The 14,209-nt window shown below is 42.5% G+C and overlaps 1 protein-coding gene across 1 annotated transcript in view; it reads left to right on the top strand.

Moving 5' to 3' along the window:
- The window catches only part of syt3 (synaptotagmin III), a 180,405-nt gene that overhangs the window by 84,079 nt on the left and 82,117 nt on the right, over positions 1-14,209 (top strand). The window contains exon 6 of the mRNA XM_079564459.1: positions 2,267-2,443. Within this exon, the coding sequence (XP_079420585.1) occupies positions 2,267-2,443 (177 nt within the window). The remainder of the gene's footprint in view (positions 1-2,266; positions 2,444-14,209) is intronic.

Genomic DNA, 14,209 nt, shown 5'->3' with positions numbered 1-14,209 from the left:
TCAGGCTTAAACGTTGTATTTTCCCAGAATAAAAAACAGCGTGTTTAAAAACATGATCCCCTGCCCAGTGTCGTCACACGGGTCAGTTCTTTGTAGCCAGGCTTTTAAGCGGTGTCTTTTGGAGTCAGCTCCCGGCCATGTGGACCAAAGAGAAGCGTGTTCCTCGCCCATCGGTCGAAACACAGCTCCAGGTCTGTTTTTGATGAGGGAACAACATGGAGACCTGATTCATGTCCGTTCTACGATGCAACAAAATTCAGGAAATATAGATCAGAGCTTGAGAAAAGACCAAGGGCCGGACCTGCCAATTTTAGCCCAAAGTAAAGCACCATTTTCTACAAATGCCAGCGTTGTATGTACATGATTAGGGCTACCATTAAACAATACCAGTCTGGAATATAGGTTCTACTGGTATCCAAATATAGTTACCGGGGGGATAAATAGAGTTTTGATGTTGTTGGTCAAGGGACAGCAAGGAAGTGACTTGGTTGCTTCAGCTCAAATAAAATGATTTGTTTTCCCCATTTTTTTTTTTTTTTAATTTCTTGTCCAATGTTTGCCCCAATTTTTTATTACAATATTTTCTATATTTCCCCATTTATTTTTGCCCCATTTCTTCTCACAAGTTTTCCTTCTTTTGAGCCACATCTCCCCCCAAATTATTCCCCATTTTTCACACATTTCTTGCCATTGAAGATGATATTGTAAATTTGCAAATTATCCATTATTGTTCTGTTTTCTGGTTCTAAACGAAAAATATTTTAGTATATGTATCGGAAAAAGTAGGGATGCACCGATACCACTTTTTCTAAAACCGATACGAGTACGAGTACTTGGATTTCAGCCGATACCGAATACCGATACGAGTACAAGGCATTTTCTTCAACATTCTTTTTTCACAGCAGATTGGTTTGTAATTAGTTAATTTACTCATTTACATATCCTTAAGTAAAGTAGGCGACACATTTAAGAGCAGTTATATTAGAATTGTGCTGATGCCATTTATTTATTTATTTTTAATTTCATTCAATATAATTTTTAATTTTTATTGCACTGTCCATCATAGATAGAAAAGCCCATGTCCAAAAGCTCCCAATGCCTGTGCTTTATTCATTTATGTATTTTTATTTAACAATTGCATTGAGATGTTACTTAAATGGTCTGTTTTCGTCTTTACTTCAGCTCCGTGCAGATTTTCTTGTGTGTTTTTTAGCAACTTAGCGAGTAGCTACAGCGTTTTCATTGTTCTGCTGCAGCTCATTTTCACTCAATATAAACATGCTGTATCTCTGTTTTTTGGATTTTCTGAGGACTTTTTAGTCGCTGGGTTAGTTTTTTAGATGAAATAACCCCTGGGCATAAAACGGCGTCAGAATGGCCAAAACTGCTAGCAACGTTAGCCTGCATGTTGTAAACACTGCAGACGCTGCAGCACTAAAAGACTCTGATTTAGCGCAGTCTGTAATAAAGTCATAAAGTCAGCTCTATGTGGATTATTGTATTTACACTAAACAATTCTCCAGTTTGTTGCTTCGTCTCTCCTCAGCTGAGAGGTGCGCCTCGTAGGTGCGCTGGCCGCACGTCAATTGGTATCGGTTTCTGGTATCGGGACCTCATGAATGAGTACGAGTATGAGTACAAGCATGTGGGATCGGCTTGATACCCGATGCTGGTATCAGTTTCGGTGCATCCCTAGGAAAAAGTATTGTTCAGGTTCTGTTTGAAGATTTTAGAAAGAATTGACACAGTATTCACAGGCATTTGATCTCTCATTTGTGTCCCAATATCATCCTCAAAATCATTAAAAACATCCTGAGGGCCACAGGTTCTAAGCAGAAGGGCCAGATTTGGCCCTCAGGCCTGACGTTGCTGTAGAAGAAGCCAAAGTGAACAGGATTACTCAAAACTGCACGAATGAAGCAAGTCATTACTCCTACTACTGTGTTTTTGACCATTTTACATGTTCCTTACATGTAAAATGGTTAAAAGCTCAAAAATAGCAAATGCCTCCTGTAACCTTTTGTTTATTCATGCGTTCAGAATCCCTTTTATTTTTGGATTTATTCTCAAATGGACATTGAGCGCTTTCACACACAATCGTGTTACGTCCCCGTGACCTTGAAGCGGTAAAGCTCACCATGTTGTTTACACATACGATCTGAAAGGTGCTCACGCTCTGTCGAATATATTAAAATGCCCTCCCCCTCTCCCCATATTCGCCGCGAGGCCCTGAATTTGTGAGTTTATGTTGTGTACCTGTGTCCAGGCCGAAGCCGATGACTCACCAGCTCTCCAGCCCGGACTTCCACGGAGAGGAGAAGGAGCAGGTCACGAGCATCGGGCAGATCAAGCCGGAGCTGTACAGGCCTAAAGGTGACCAGGCCGAGGGCAAACTGGGAGACACCTGCGGCAAAATCAGCTTCCTGCTTCGATACGCTTTCAAGTAAGTCCCGACCGACCAAAGAAACTCTAAATCCATACGCCTTAGACCAGGTTTGCTTGGAGGCGGGCAACGTTTTTAAACACATTTACATTATTCTAGTGTTTTTGGAGAGCTTTAATTGGTGTTAGACCTCTGGAGTCTCATTATATTTCTCAAAATCATCTCGGGGACGAAGGGTAAATGCTTGAGATCCGGATTTGACTCCCGGGCCTGACGTTGCCCACCCCTGTCTTCGACTAAGACCACCCAAATCCATACACACATTCAGGTAAGTCAGGAATAGTAGGTCTCCGTCGCATTCCAAGAAGCTCCCCAAAGGTTTTTACATTCCTTCAAAGCTTGATGAGATTAAAGTCGTCCAGCTGCATATTCACGTTGTGCTCCAGCTACAACACAAGCCCCAGTCACACGGGAGAAGAATGACCTGGGGACGTCAGTGATTTTTAAGGGCATTTGCGCAGGATAAGCGATGTCACTATTTCACTCATGTTTACAGACTTTTTTCCAGGAATGACGAATAATGACACATCAGGTTTGTTTGTGAGCTTTGCTTTTGTTCATTTATTTAGAGAGAAAAACAGTTTCTTATCGCACGCTACAACGAACGACATCAGCGTCTCTTCTTTTAAAACAGCACTTCTCTTTGTCTTTTAATCCATTCACTTTGAAACAGCCTCTTCCATTTAAACTTTGCACAAAACACATCCAATGACATGTGTAACGTCATCGTTTTTCTCTTTTATACTTTTTAAATGGATAAACTCAGCATTTGGGTCGGAGTGTTGCTTTGTTGGCGTGACATTATTCCTCTATCTTAAAGGAATAGGCCACTGTTTTTACATACCAAGATATGTTCTTACCTAACCTTAGTCGAGTTAATACATACCCGTCTGGTCTTTGTCCGTGCGCTCTGTCACGCAAACGGAGCACATACGCAGCCTCTCCTTCATGTCATATAGCTTCAAAAAAGCTCATGATAGAAGCTACCAAGCTCTTCCACATGTTCCTCGCGCATTCCTACCTCATGGTCGAGGTCCTGAGTCCTGTGTCGTCGTCCGGGGTGAGTTGGAAATCTGTGAAACATTACTACACTATATACTTTCTGCTTGTTATCACAGCCCGGCACGATGCACTTAAAAGGCATTGTTCACAAGTTATTGACGCTTCTTCAACTGTTCTCTGCGAGCTCTCTACAAGTCACGCAGCTTCTATTGACGGAAGTGAGCGGGGGAAGTCTTTAGGAGTTACTGCACGGACGTTTTGCTCCTCGTATCATTACGCCTCACAATATAGTCCCCCTTTTTATCTGCTTATAAAATCGACATGTTACATTTCTGTGAAAATATACTTCGCATGAAAACACTTCACGTAACTTTATTTAAATAGGGAACACATAGGGAACACGTGGAAGAGCTTGGTAGCTTCTATCGTGAGCATTTTTGGAGCTATATGACATGTGGGAGAGGCTGCGTATGTGCTCCGTTTGCGTGACAGAGCGCACGGACAAAGACCAGACGGGGATATATTAACTCGTCTAAGGTTAGGTAAGAACATATCTTGGTAGGTAAAAACGGTGGCCTATTCCTTTAAAGTTAAGGTTTATTTGTCATTATACAACAACTGTACAGTGAAATGTGTCCTCTGCCTTTGACCCATCCTTCGACGCCACTGGGGCGATTGGGGCGATTTTTTTTTTTTTTAAATAAAATATTGAAAATTAATACCTTTACTACACCTGTACTACACCTTACATGTTGTACTGCCTTGTTACACATGTAAGAGTACCTGCACTTACATGTGTAATTACTTTCTTGTTACCCGTACTTGCACCTGGAACGCGGGCTGTATTCTAAAGCAGTGGTTCTCAACCTTTTGGAGCCGCGACCCCCATTATAACAGTTAAAGGGGTTCGTGACCCCTACTCGGGTCACACCGTGAGAAATAGAAACATTAGCTGACATAATTCTTAAAAAACAAAGAAAAAAAACAAATGACTAAAATGAAATTCATCAAACTACGAACAAATAATGGCAGTCTGGTAAAATAGCAAACACATGCTACAATAAAATCTTACATTATATGCTAATCTAATAAAGATTGGGTGAGGAGCTCAGTTACCCGGGAGGAGCTCGGAGTAGAGTCGCTGCTCCTCCACGTCGAAAGGAGCAGCTGAGGTGGCTCGGGCATCTTTTTCGGAGGCCCCCTGTTCGCCTCCCGCGGGAGTTGTTCCAGGCATGTCCTATTGGCACAAGGCCTTATGGAAGACCCAGGACACGCTGGTGGCACTATGTCTTCGAGCTGGCCTGGTGTCGCCTCGGGGTCAGAACAGCTGGAGGAGGTGTGTGTGGATCGGGAAGTCTGGGCATCTCTGCTGATACTGCTGCCCCCGCGACCCGGCCCCGGATAAAGCAGAAGAAAATGGATGGATGGATGGGTGGATGGATGGATGGATGGATGGATGGATGGATGGATGGATGGCTGGATGGATGATTGGATGGATGGATGAAAATATGGCTATTTTATCTAAATGATCTGGCGATTCCCCCAAATTTGTCTGGCGACCCCCAGGTTGAGAACTACTGTTCTAAAGCATTACCGGACTTTTTTACCGTCTCACATTGTGTTACATTAGTAAATATATTTTTCAAAATGATGCAGGTTTTATTTAAGTGTAAAACATTTACCTGCCACGTAGATTTTCATATCGATTTGTCACCCTCCTTCTGCCATTCAAATGCTATTTCTATGAGGAAGAAATGAGACGCTGAAGCAACATTTTACCTGCTGACGAGAAGCACTTACCACAAACTCCATCCACATCAGGCTGTAGAAGTTATTACTTACTGTCCTAACATTTCCCCACAAAGCCTCCGTTATCAATGCACAATCAATTGTCTTCTCCATCACTGACAGCGGGGCGCCCTGTTTACGGTGCCCCTACTGGTGACGAGGGACATTACATTACAAGTGTCAAAGCAACCACACACTGACCTCTGCATCTGTAACGACTAAAATTGTAACTAACTGCCTATTACGTCAGATGAAATATTGCAAAAGTGCAGCGTAAAAACAGTTGTTTAATGATAATTGCAGACTAATCGACTACTTAAATAATCATTACCTACTTCCTTATCGATCTCCGCTGAGAAAATGATAAATAATTAAGTTTCATTGCTTTTTCCAGCAGGGGAAGCAAAACAACGGCTGCTGGGATAGTGGATCAAATGAAGCCAAAAAAGTTCTAACAAGATCTAATTTATCGGGGGTTGTATTGACGAAGGAGTCTAAAAATAAGACACATTAAGGCATATTCCATACAAATAAATGTGGATGTCTGTTACGGGCACTAAGTTATATCTGGCTCCGAGACAAAGTCAAAGATCTGTCGCTAAACCCGGCTCGATATCTGCCTCCATTAGAACGTCTGTGTTTGTTTTCGTGAGTCCATTTGTAGACGCCTGATACATTACACCGCGCAGCTGTGGCCCACGAACGGATTTAGGACAGTGTTTTGTCCCCCCCCCCCAAAACTGGATATGGATCGTTTTGGTGTCTTTTAAGGTGAGACACACAGCAGGTGAAAACATCGATGCCTCACGCGGAGGTCAATGTGGAGGATAGTGGCTGTTTTCTCCATTAACCTCTTAAGCCCCGCCCCTGAACCGAGCACATTTTCTACAGTTTGGCAAAAGCTTCTTGAAAATAGTGAAAAAAAATGTGATGAAAATGCAGCGGAAAAAGTGACAAAAAAGCCACAAAAGAGCAACAAAAAAGCAAAAATTAAAAAATTAAAAAATAAAAAAGTGACAAAAAAAAGCCAAAAATTAAAAAAAAAAATTGCAAAATTTAAAAAAAGTGACAATAATTTTAAAATGTGACAAAATTAAAAAAAGTGGCAAAAATGTTACAAAAAATTAAAAAGTGACAAAACTAAAAAGTGGCTACATTTTTAAAAAATTGCAAAAAAAAAAAATACAAAATAAAAATGTCAACAATAACAAAGGTAAAATAAAAAAGTGACAAAAATTAAAAAGTGACACAAATTTTAAAAATGACAAAAATAAAAAAGTGACTAACATTTTTAAAGTGACATTTGAAAGTGGCTAAATAAAAAAAAATGAAATGGTAAAAATAAAAAATGGCAACAAAAAAAGACCAAATAAAAAAGTGAGATAAAATGGCAAAAAAAAGACCTAATAAAAAAGTGACAATGATTAAAAAAATTGACAAAAATAAAAAAAAGTGGCTAAGTTTAAAAATATGGCAAAACCCCCCAAAAAGTGACAAAAACGCAATTAAAAAAAGCCACACAACGTACAAAAAAGTGAAAAAAATGCGATAAAAAAAAAGAATGTGAAAAAAGTGGCGACAATAACACAAGAAAAAGATCTGTTTAGATCTGTTTTGTAGGTCTTAGCTTAAAAATGAAGCGCTACACTGGCCCATAGACTGTAAGCTCCAGTCCAGTAGCATCTAGATTTGTGTAAAGCCAAACTGGAGAAAATGCGCTTGCCTAAGGCCGGTGGTAAGAGGGCAACAGCTTTGTTTTAATGTCACAGTGAAGAAAACACAAAGCCACTGCAATTTTATTTTATGTCTTGACGATTTCCAGTAATCCAAATATGGTCACTTCCTCTCTGGTAGACGGCTAAAGATGTGAGGCCTACAAAACTTTAGGACCCGTTTTCTCAAAATGATTTTATCTTTAAACTCTTGCAACAATATCTCCATTTTAGTCACACCTGCAGATTATTGTTAAGTACATATCTTTTTATTCAGGAGGATTTTTTAGTTTCTAGTTCATTCCTGGTGTATTGAACATAGAACTGCAAAAAACAATTGAAATTGAATTTTTACACTTTCTGTTTATTCAAATTAAACGAGATATCCCAAATCCCCTCTGAAATATCTTTTCCTCATATTTATATCAGTAAACTACAGCAATAGTTTTCCTTCACATATTCACCTGCAGTGTCTTGGCCTGTATTCCTAGTTTTGAAGACCCACTGATCTGAGTGGGTGCGTCCCTGTTTATGGGCAGAATTAGCAGCCGTATATATTGTATGTAAAGCCGAGCCGTCTCCCATAACTGTGTCTGTGATGTCAACAGTGAAATGTCAGCCGCCGTCACCGGAGAGCACTGGCATTACCCGAGGATTATGTAAGGCTTTGAGTGTTTATGAGGAAATCTCAAATGTTTTTGGTCCAAACTTTGAGGCTCTTGCTCAGACCTTTAGCGCTGCTGACGGTGACATTTGTGATGATTCTGTGGCCGACTTAATCCCTCTGACATTTACGATTTATGTCTGACTTTGGGTCAGGTGGGATGATGAAGCATATCTGTAGAATTGTAGCTTAGAGTTAGGGCTGTGTATTAAAACGGGATAGTTATGCAAAACAATAACTGCTTGTTATAACAATTCTAAAATGTTCTCCTCCTAATACAACTATTACATCATTATTTTAAATCTTAATCATACTTTTTCACTGGTGAAGATGGATGGATGGATGGATATGGATAGATGGATGGATGAAGATAGATAGATAGATAGATAGATAGATAGATAGATAGATAGATAGATAGATAGATAGATAGATAGATAGATAGATAGATAGATAGATAGATAGATAGATAGATAGATAGATAGATAGATAGATAGATACCTCAGTGCCCATGATGGGGCACTGGACAAGCAAAATAATATACATTAGGTAAATGTTTCAGCAACATATTAAGGCGTTTTCACACATGTTGGAGCACCTTACAGGTCGACCCGAGACTGTCCTAGTTTCAACTGCATTTACTTCACAGTTAGTTCAGTCCATGTTCACACAAACCGTCGCACCATCAGCCACATAACAACGAACAGCTGGTCACTGAACTTATTCCCATGACAGCGGGCATTAACCTGTCAATGCTTCGACACACAGGCACGTGCACACTTCCCTTATGTTACACAGTCACTCTTCTCTCTCGTGGTTAAACACAGAGAGGCTGATATTTGAAGCGAGGAGAAATGACAAATTATTAATCGGCTCATGGAGAGGAAAGCTTTGCTGCAGCAGGAAGGGAACGAGGGGCAGGAGAGAGACATATGAGTACCGTATTTTCCGGACTGTAAGTCTCACTTTTTTATAGTTTCATAGGACTGGTGACCGCAATGAAGAAAGCAAAAAAACTAATCACGGGCTAAAAGCTCAATGGCCACAGCTAGAGGAACGAGTTCGCAAATGATGGTGTGTTCATGTGCACTGGGGAGCTTGTTTTCACGAGGTGTGGCGTGTTGTCCCCAGTTAGTTTTGATGTCATCAAATAAAAACGGTCTTTTATCATTGATTAGCGCTAAGCTTATCATTTAAATGTGTTAGCATCCCAAAAGGTAAACGCTTGTTTTCCCCAGTTGAGCCAGCGTTCACGTGAATTCCCGAGGACCACGTGAACGCACCATGAGAGCTTGAAAACCGTGCTGCCGGGAGAGGCTTGTCAACGGTGCAGGTACGCCTCCGTGCCCAGGTTGTTGCCAAGGCGATTGTTCAGAAGTGACACCGAGGATGAAGATTTCAATGGATTTAGTGATCTGGAGTAAGATCAAGAGTTTGGTTTGTTCTTTATGCTATAGTTATCTGAACTGTTTATGTGACGTTAACATACCAGACACCTATTTACATTGTTTATGCTTCATGTAGCTAAACATCAATGTGTTACGTTAGCATAGGCCTATTCAGCCTGTTTTTTCTTCATAGGCAATTTTTGGCTGGTGCATCTTTTACTCCGGAGCGGCTTATAGTCCGGAAAATACGTTAGTTTGGCCCGAGGTCGGCTGTCTTCACGCCACACCCGCTCCACCTCAGAGACACTCCTGTTTCAGCCGTACCCGGAGCGGCTTTGTAGACTTAAAGGGGCTAGATGCAAGTTAGCCATTTTATACTCACTACTGCCACCTCAGGTCATACGTGTAACTGCAGCTTCTATATTAATCTCATGCATGACGGCACTTCGGACCCGAATTAACACCTTTCTGAGTGACAGTGCAGGATTTTAGAGGCAGTTGTGGTGAACAGATCTGAGCTCATTCTACACATTAGGACATTGCTGGAACATGTAGGTGGAGGAAAATACTTTTAAACTCTGTACAGACCCTTTAAAGTGCTGCGGTTGGGTTCACACTGACCTAAAATTGCCGGTCTTGGGTCGAAAACCACTTTAGGTCGACCTAAATACAGCCTGTGTGACAATGTTTTGTTCGTGACAATGAAAGAAAGAGCACCAAGTAAATTTCAATCATATCAGATGTTTAAATTCTTCACATGGATGAGTTTAGAAACCATCTACTGAAATGCTAACAACCATCCTGCTCTATAATAAGAAGCACATCAAAGTTAATGTTACATACAAGAATTATAGAAAGAAATCTTTACATATCATATTTAGTTAATTTGAATCCCCCAATTTATCATCTGTTGCGATTCTCAGCATTTCCCTGCCCTACACTCTGCGCCTCCGCTTCAGTTGAGCGCTCTGAAGGGACTCCAGGCATTATTTGTGTGCGTCCCGCTGTGCCACCTGAGTTGCCCCGTGCCAGTGCAGATTTATATGCGCTTTAGCTTCGGCGGCTCGTTCCCACTGCGCTGTTGCCTGCGCCTGACGTGTCAACGCATTACAAAAGGCCCAAAAGTGCTGATGGTCAGGGAAAGAAAAGGGGAGCAAAAAGCGGGTCCTCTCATGAATTATAAATGCCCAGGCACTTTGAGCGGGCGCGTTACAGACGGTGAATCAGGCAGAGAGTCGGAGAAAGAGTGTAAAGTAATCACGAAAACCGCTAATGTGTCCCCTTTTGCGCATTTTTGTAGCAATGTAAGTCCGTATTGTGCTTCAGTGGCCTGATGGGGAAAAGGAGCAGACAGGAGCAAATATACAGACTTCCCGTGTAAAGAGTAAAAATGTGCTGTACTTGATTTCCAATGACCACATTACAGGAGACGTTTCATAAAGTACAGATTTGTGACACTCGAGAGCAGCCATTCCTAAAGTCGGTAATGTTTCAAAGATTACCCAACGATAATCATTCACTATATTCAAAGTATAACAGGGTTTCCGCCGCCATTCACAAAGTCCTATCCATCTCAAATTCTCACCGGGTCCTGAATAATATTTTTTTTTTTCTATTTAAAGGAATCTGTTTAGCAGCTAAAATTACATAAAATGTAACATGCTGTGGCTGTGGGCTAAATAAATGATAAAGAATATCTAAAAATGAAAACATAAATCTAATTTAGGCTTGAATTGTTTGCAATACAATAAATCAGGATAGGGATTAGATATTGGAAAATCCCTATTGTCCTCTCTGAAACAGTGCACTGCCTCCTGGGTTTGTCCCTGTTTCAGAGCGTGGTGTCCTGCACTGGTCAGCTTCACCCCCTCCTTCCTCTTCCTCCTGTGCAGCTCCCTCTGCTCCACAACAGTCGTTCACCATCTTCTGGGAAGAGCGTAGCAGTTTACCTGTTTTGTTCTGCAGTGAACTTAACCAGAACACTAGGGATAGGCATGTGTGGCTTAGCTGTGAGTCTCGCCCGGATACCTCCTTGTTTGTCCCTTCCTTGCTTCCTGTACTCCTCTTGTGACGCCTCCACTGTGCTGCAGGTAAATGGCCACATTTATATAGCACCTTTCTACCTGCTTTAGGCACTCAAAGCGCTTTATATCAAGGAAGCAGTCACCCAGTCACGCTCGCATTCACACACCACCACAGTCAGACCGGTGTGGGTGCCTCTTCGTGTCTCAAATGTCTTTAGCTCTTAAGCTAGCTGTTTGTTTACTTTTGAAAAGCTGCTTTCTTCAAAACCATTATCGACTCTGCAGTAAAGAAAAACATTCCAAAATACAAAAATATCATCTTGCCACCCCCACTTCAGTGTCCCACGTCCCCCTAGGGGTCCTGACCCACACTATGAGGACCACTGTTCTCGAAAGAAAATGACCATATTTGGATTGCAGTGTCATCTCTGTCGCCTTTTGTGCTACATGTGGATACCAAACAGGTTGATATTTGTGAATGAGTACGTGTGTGAAAGACGAGGGAGCGCTGTTGTAGTTATTTCCGGTAAATGTTGTTTCTTTGACATTAAAACTACTTTGTTTAGGGACAAAACTAGCTAAACATCTCCACTCTGATCACTGCCACATGAAGTGCACATGGATCAACAAAAGTAAAATCGTATTGAAGGAAATCCTTTTTTTCATCTTCAGCTACTTGAACACATTCTCCATTAATAACAGTAACATTCCTAACACCTCATCTACTGTTGAGTTTATCAGGACCTCAGCTGTACAGTATCGACCTCGTATGCACACAGGGACATAAATAGCAGCGTTATTGTAAAGGAGCGGCGTTTGGCGTCTGGTTGAAATACGAGGAGAGGACTATGTTAATGCGCGGGACCCCTGCTGTTTGGAGAATACCGCGGCAGTAACAGTGTCACTCTCCTGCCTCCGCTGAGGCTCGGCTCCGCCATCGACCGGACCATTAAAATCTGACACGTCTCCACTGGGGGAATAACACCAGGCTTCAGGCGCTGTCTGCGGACAGGACCACAGATCCTCTGCTGCTTATGCTGTCGCTGCGTTTCCAAAGGCCTCGCTACATCCTGGAGACGCACAGGGTTGAACAGGTCACGTAATGTGATGTAGCTTCGTGAATCACGGGGTAACTGATTTATTTTGTTGTAGTGAAGGACATTTATCTTTTCACTGTAGGGCTGTTTTGTAAATACAGCACGTTGTGAGAAAAAGGGAATGACTGCAATAGGTTTTGTATCTGAATATGGATTTTTTTTTTATTAATTGGCTGTAGGAGTCGGAATCAGTGCAACAGATTTCTGCTTCACTGCTCCATTTGACAAAGCTGTGCATTTAATTAAGTCTCATGAACAATCAGGAAGTGCGGGAGGTTTTGTGAGAGCTGGAAACGAGGAAAGCTAAGATCGCTATGGTGATTTTTGCTCTTAACGTCATTTAAATTGCTCATGTTTTGTTGATGGTGGCCTTATTGCATCAGATGGCTCGTTCACACCAGTCAGGGGGGGTTGAGCCATAGACGGCGCCCTGTGGAGGTCAATGAAGCTAGTCTTGGCGTCTTTCTGCCGCCGCATTTGGAGCTCTGTGATTGGCCTAGCATTACTGGCGAGGCCAATCCCCCCCTCCAGTTCGGCTTTACGCAAATCTAAATACTTCTTGACTGGAGAGTAACAGCGTAATGCCTAATTTGAAAGCATCCTAACTTTTTTGTCACATTTTTGATTTTGGTTTTTGTTGCTTTTCGGTGACACTTTTTTGCAGCACTTTCATCTTTGTTTTTGTTGCTACTTTGATGCTTTTTTTTAAGCTTTTAGGTTTTGGGGACCTCACCTATGGTCGTGAGATTTGGGTAATGACCGAAACTACAAGACTGCGGATACAAGCGGCCGAAATGAGCTTCCTTCGCAAGGTAGCTGGGCGCACCCTTCGCGATCGGGTGAGGAGCTCAGTTACCCGGGAGGAGCTCGGAGTAGAGTCGCTGCTTCTTCACATCGAAAGGAGCAGCTGAGGTGGCTCGGGCATCTGTTCCTGGTTGCCTCCCTTGGGAGATGTTCCAGGCATGTCCTATTGAGAGGAGGCCTCGTGGAAGGCCTAGGACACGCTGGAGGCACGAGCTGGCCTGGTGTGGCGTCGGGGTCCCCAGCTGGAGGAGGTGTGTGTGTATCGGGAAGTCTGGGCGTCTCTGCTGAGACTGCTGCCCCCGCGACCCAGCCCCGGATAAAGCGGAAGAAAATGGATGGATGGTTTTAGGTTAAAGCCAAACTGGAGTACATGTGCTCGGTTCAGGTCGGGGTTAAGACGTTTAAACTTGTGCAATAGATTAATTCTCCAGCCAGGTGTTTCTGACCATCAGCCTGGCTCCACATCTGGAGATGGGTCCCAGAGCGCCGGCCCTACACTGGCGGCTCACTGCCCCGATATTTCGCCCCAGCGACATTGAGGATGGATCAGATGCAGAGAACAAATCTCCCTACGGGGATTAATAAACCTTAACCTTTATCTACTTGTTTCTTTAGTTGTGGGACTCACCAAATTGGTCTCCCTCTTGTCATGCTAAACGTCGTGCACTGTTTCATCAACCTGATAAATGTACAAACTTCTTTGTGACAGAAAACAAAATAAGAGGCGATGGGACTGACTCTGAGAATAATATTCATACGCCAGAGAGTGCCACCACACGGCTTTTGAACATGGACCAAATCATTTCACAGAGAGCCATAACATTTGGGTCACTTTAATGCACATGTTGCTCTTAGCAGGTGAGACAGGGGCAGATGAGAGGAAACCTGAGCAGATAAACAATTGGAAAAGATCTATATTCATGGTAAGGGATGAGGAGAGATGGGAAGAGAGAGGACTACAATAAATGTGAAGTTAGCCGTTGTGACCAACAGTGAGCTTGGAGAGCTAATCGTATCATAGATTCGCTGACGCCTTGTTGGATTTTCTGAGCCAGATGTTCCCAATGCCTTAAGGTGAGAGGGCAGGAACCACGTGAGCCGCTGATGCTCATGGATTGTGTGACTGAAGGTCAAAAACACTCAACTGGAAAGTATTGTAGGGCAGCCCCATGTCAGGCCCCGGCCATGTGGTTTCAGCTTAACCGCGAGACAAAGATCAAACGGGGACTTTATTCATGCTGTCTGGTCGGGATTGTGTTCTTATTGCAGTCCAAGTATCTGGAAACGACA

The sequence above is a fragment of the Gobius niger genome (assembly GCF_951799975.1).
Source record: "Gobius niger genome assembly, chromosome: 10".
NCBI classification, from domain to species: domain Eukaryota; kingdom Metazoa; phylum Chordata; class Actinopteri; order Gobiiformes; family Gobiidae; genus Gobius; species Gobius niger.
Note: the sequence above shows the minus strand (reverse complement) of the source record. Positions and strands in the feature narration are given on the sequence as shown.